The sequence below is a fragment of the Lactuca serriola genome, chromosome 1, assembly GCF_051521515.1.
Source record: "Lactuca serriola cultivar US96UC23 chromosome 1, Lser_US96UC23_V15, whole genome shotgun sequence".
Lineage (NCBI taxonomy): Eukaryota > Viridiplantae > Streptophyta > Magnoliopsida > Asterales > Asteraceae > Lactuca > Lactuca serriola.
The window spans coordinates 76,077,772-76,083,627 of NC_136408.1; the positions used below are offsets into that span (position 1 = coordinate 76,077,772).

At 37.5% G+C, this 5,856-nt stretch overlaps 1 protein-coding gene across 1 annotated transcript; it reads right to left on the reverse strand.

Annotated features, from left to right (window-relative positions):
- Nucleotides 1–337: 337 nt before the first annotated feature.
- Nucleotides 338–2,082, reverse strand: LOC145092777 (beta-1,6-galactosyltransferase GALT29A-like). The gene has a single exon (XM_079030756.1). It carries the CDS (start codon nucleotides 1,647–1,649, stop codon nucleotides 468–470), a length of 1,182 nt encoding a protein of 393 aa, XP_078886882.1. The 5' UTR covers nucleotides 1,650–2,082; the 3' UTR covers nucleotides 338–467.
- Between the last annotated feature and the right edge of the window lie 3,774 nt (nucleotides 2,083–5,856).

Sequence of the window (5,856 nt, forward strand, 5' to 3'; positions counted from 1 at the left end):
TACTCTATAACTTGCGAGAATCCTTCAAGAAATTATATCGGAATCTATCCTAATCATGGCTTTGGTAACTGAAGCACTTCTTCGTATTTTTTGTTCCAAATCTACTCCAAAAAAACCCAATATAAAGCTTTTTTTTTTCTTACGATGTTCTCATAAATAATGACATGTGGCATGCCATGAGGATGATTTTGTTTCAAGAAGATGTCTCTTGATGAGTATGATTATGTGTGGAGGTGGAGAAGGATTGGTGCTATTTGTCAAGAGGCTAAAGAACTCCATGAGGATGATTTTATTTCAGAAGAAGAACAAGTGGAAGATTTTGGATTCAACTCCAGTGTTACTTTTCATCTTATATTTTTCCATTAACATTCTATTTCTAGTATCAATGATTCCTTAAGGGACACTTACATCAACAATTTCACAAAAAAGAAAATTTCAATCTTAACATGTGTATAGAAACGTGGCATCTATCTATGTATAACAACAGTAGGAAACTTGAACTTATCTGAAACAAAAGGAATCGCCTTAGGTCTCTCAACAAGATCCTGATACAAATCATATTCCGCTTCATAATCATGCAAATGAAGCTCCCCTTTTTGATTAGTATGATAATGATGCTTAGCCGATTCAGATTTCCCAAATCCAAAAATACTAACTTTTTCACAGATCCCTACAGCTAACATAACAGCTTGCATACCTGAAGAATAATGGAAGTTAGATCCATCATGGGAATCAGCCCATGTCGCTAATGGCTTCCTTGTTTCTTTCACAAACCTTGAAGCTGAATAATACTTCACGATTCTTGCACATAAGATGTCAAATCGTGGGTCTGTGATCATTAATGGCGATTTGTGGGAGGAGTTGCAGACAACGTAATCAAGAAAATGGATCATCTGACACATGTACATCATGATCGGGACTTTTTCTCCATATGGGTGACAAAAACAACCTTCTCTTCGAGCACATAAATGCAGGATGTTGCTGTTGACGAATGAAAGACTTGTTTTGGAACCTACATTGGGTTCGAATCCACCTGTTCTTGCGTTGTTTAATCGGATGACAAAATCATGACTATCGATTAAGCTCCCAAGATCGGATTTCAGCAAGATCCCACTGTTACCCACTACAGCACAAGTTTTGTACTTCAATCCTGACTTCCGAGCAGTTGCATTTACACCGGTGTTGAGAATCTTTACTGTATTTACCATATCTGACATTACATCAGACTGGAAGCGGCGGTTGCGCCACCAGGTTTGCAAATATCGCCGGAAATCCAACCAGAGCCTGTAAAACTCCGGTGACCGGAGAAGTACAGGGACACCCCTTGCAGACCTAGCTCGAATATCGATACGGTGGCGACCTGACCAGAGAAACGAACGTTGGCGACTACCATCCATGTTTCGGAAATTACCGTCCACCAACTGTTCGACATCTTGTCTCAATGAATCTTCAGCTAGGTCAATCGTAGCGAACCTTAACAATGTCTCATTAAAGACCGGTGTAAGCTTCTGAGCTTCCCCGACGTAGTTCCAGGAAAGGAGCTCCCCGCCACCACCGCCGCCGGAAACCATGATTCGAAAGCAGAGAGTGGCGGCGGCGGCAACGAGAAACACAGCGCTGAATATCGGACGCACTGACGCCTTCATCATTAACCGTTAACCCTCTGTTTCCCTTTTAGTCAACGATGAATTCACACAGATCTGGAGCGGAAAAAGCTCTAATGGCGGTCATATCTTGTAACAAATCGACTTTAAGTAAATCATACCTCTCTTATTTCTCTTCATTGTTTCAAGAATCGCCAAATTGCACAACATTCACCAACCCACATACGGATGATTGAGATTGGATCGGAGAATTCGAAGATTTGGAGAATCTAGCAAGTGGGAAATGAAGGTAGAAGATGTAGCAGAAATAGGAGGCAAAAACCAGGCGATATGAAGTAGATAGATCATCAAAGGTGTGTTTTTACCTCAATATTTTAGTTGGGGATTTGGGGTTAAAGGGTGTGATTAGCTGCTTAATTGTCACTATCTTTCCATTATTTTTTTCTTGGAAAGATTGATTGTCATTTGTCAGAATTGCAATAGAGAAAGTGATGGAGGAGATAAAAACAACGTGCATCAACACATGTTGCCTTAAAATATGGATAGTTATATAGTTATGTAGACTATAATTCATAAATAAATTGAAATGATCACATTATATGAAAATAAAAAGATTCAAAATATTGTATTATATTGTATTTACATGGGTCATTAATTTACATGGAGTTATGATTATGGTTAAGATTTCTTGTTTTACCATAAAAGTTGGTAATTAATATCTTTTGTGATATAAAAAAGTGTTGGTACACTACTACATTATGAGGGATTTGATGGTAACATTAAATGTTTAAAACGTGTAAAGCACTAAATGATACAAAAATATCACCCAAAATGTCATTGTGACCATTTTGATAAAATCATATTCCAATATAATTTCAAATATGCTCCATAATTCCATATGATAGTCTTTACGGATCTAAATCAACCAAATTCAATAAGCAAATTACAAATAACATCATACTCTTTTTCAGCCATGTAGAGTTGTTTGTAAACATAAGGATACAATCTTGGTGTAGAGCATAACATGTGTGGTGCTATGATATTTTTCAAATTTTAGTGAATTTCAATATGACAGCTCGGCATAAAGCAGTTTTCCAGTATTTACGTGTCCCACATGCTCAAGATTTTCTTCTAGTTATCCCTATAGATGAGTTTGGCCAACATATGTCTCTGGTGGAGTAGCGTACCATCCTCAAATATCGACTCATGATTCTTATATTCTCAGCCGATGGGATATGTCCGGTATGCCGCAAGGCATGTTTGGACTCTTTCGGCGAACATGCAGTTCATTGCAAAGAACTCCCGGGGTTCAAATACAGGCATGATATGGTTAGGGATGTTTTGGTCGACATATGTAAGCGTATCGGGGTTTCCGCCAAGAAAGAGGCTCATGTGAATTTCCTGACTGACCCGACAGAAGGAATGTCAACCCTTAGACCAGCTGACGTTTTGATTTTTGGATGGGTTGGAGGGAAACACGCATGTGTGGACCTTACAGGGGTATCCCCTCTCGTAAGCTTGAGGGTCAGAGGTTTCACGGCGGGACAGACTGCATTAAAAGCTGCTACATGCAAGGTCACCAAACATGAGAAACCATGTATGGAAAATCAACACGCGTTCATACCATTTGCATTTGATACGTTTGGTTTCCTTGCGTCGGATGCGGTGGAGCTTCTTAGTAGACTACAACGGATCATGCATAGCAATGTTATATCCCCTAGATCTATGGATGTAGTCTTCAAAAGAATTGGCATTACCATACAAAAGGGCTTAGCGACGGAACTTGTTGCCTGTTTGCCTTCTCATTCGTTGTATGATGATAATTAAAGGAAAATTACAATATTTTAGATTAACTTTTACTCGTAATTACCGTTAATATAGTAATAGATTAAAACGAATGCATCATCTTTTATACTCTTGATCATCGTTTTCAATCGATTATAACTTAGGTTTTGTACTTCAATTTTGTTCTTCATTTTGGGTTGATTGGTGTGGTTTTCAAAGATGGTTGTGCTAGTTGTTGTTATGTCGTATGCACCTGACTTATTCTATAAAACTGTAATCATCAGTGATCCCTCAACAACAGGATCACATAGAAAACAAAATATAATGAGTAACTAAATAATATGAATTGATGGAAAGACTATAGTTATGTTCGGTAACACTGACTATTATCTAAGAAACAACATGGACTATTTATGTAAATTTGTCTTTACTTATTTTATTATAATTATTTACATTGTTAATTAATCAAATTGATCATACCTAATCATCCCTAATCATCCCCATCACCTACACCTCTAACCTTGACCCCATCATCCAAGCTCCCACCTCTTATTTTTCTTATTGTCTATTAACAGTTCCGACGAGACCAAATTGTCGACGAACACCACACGCCACCACCATTTATGCCTTGAAGCCACCAACATTATCACCCAGAGTGCGCATTGAGCTGACAATTTTATCAACTTTCGCCGCAAATTCATCTACGCCTTCTAATTCTTTCATGGTAAGTGACTCAAACTCAGCTTTTAGAGTTTGTATTCTTGTTGTTTTTACTCTGTCAGCACCTACAAACCTCGTCTTTAGAGCCTCCCAAGTCTCTTTGGTTGTTTTCTTTTCAGCCAACGACATCAAGAAATCTTCAGGTATCCTTTGATAAATAACTGCTAATGCCATTTTGTCTTTCTTTGTATCAACAATTGTGTTTGGAGTTTTGGGCTCTACTGCATCCCACACACCATGAGCCTGCATGAAGACCCGCATCTTGATTGCCCATGCTCCATAGTTGGTTCTTGATAACATTGGATAGTGGAGAGTAATTTGACCATCTTTGTCGCCATTCCCATTCTTTCTTGCCATCTCTTCACGAGATTGATACTTGGGCATGCACCATGATTTTGCTCTGATACCAAGTGTTGGACTTTAGCAGCAACAATAGGACCTTTACACCAAAATGGAAACGGGGACAGGAAAGCAACCTTTACAGGGAACAAAATATAGAAGGGCAAAACAGGAATATCTATGCAGTTTTAGTAATTTGGTCAAGGAACAGAGTATACCAAATCTTTAGAGGCTTTTCTTATTTAACTTGCTAACTGGGAAAAGTGACACACCAGTCACGTACATAGCTAGACTATTTAAACAAAAAAAACTTGCATGAAAATAGAAACTAACTGATACTAGCTAAAGACCAGATACTAGCTAAAGACCAGGTACTCAGATACCATGTGCCTTTGATTTATTCTTCCTAACATAAAACGTGCATATTAATTAAAGATTACTGAATTACTTTTAACAAACAAGCATTCTGATACTGCAAGTACCGACCTTCTGCTAGTATCATCATGATTAATATTTCACTCGTTTGATTTTTTTATTGTATATCACAATTAATAACGTTGATGTTGATTCTTTAGTTTTAAAAGGAGGTGAAAATGAAGAAGAGGAAGGGTTCATGCATTCAAGATTTTCAGCATTGCAACACATTGAAGAAAAACAAGAAGAATAACTCCACAAAAGATGAGCACATGGTAACTGAACCCACTTTACAACAACTATTAAACCTATAATTAAAAGATAATCATAATTCAAATTTTTCAATTCGACCATAAATCCACCATTAAAGCCACATACAAATCGATACAGACCAGACTAGCTATTAATTTCCATTTAATCCTCTAAATTTCTTCAATATAGTTTGGTTCATAGAATAAAAATATAGAGATGATGGGGCGATTCATCTTCTTCCTAGAGACGTTGATGTGTGTGTGGTTTTGTGGATGATACTACCAAGTAACTCCAATGGTTGGTGTGGTTAGAATCAATAAATCTTTTGACAATACATGCAAGGGTTTTGATGAAACCCAATAAACTAAATTTGTACATATTCTTCTTGTTGAAGTGATGTTTTGAGAAAGGATTTCAAAAACAACCACGCTGACGCCGATCGAAAGGAGATGGACAAAGGTGGCGACAGTGGGTGGGTCTCCTGTCGAAGTGATGTTTTAAGATAAAGGAGGAAGGGGGAAATCGACATACTTAATGTCTTGTTTAGAGCGAGATCTTCCTATTCTTGATATCTTATTTAAATGGAATAAAAGATGAAGCGGATATGGGAACCAGAGATGAACCATTGATGAAGACAAAAGTGGGAGGAAAGAGGGAGCCAAACGCGTACTGTTTTATTGGCGGGTGGGGGTTTATTTTATTTTCCTTTTTTTTATTAATTGAAACCAATTTAGAAAAATTA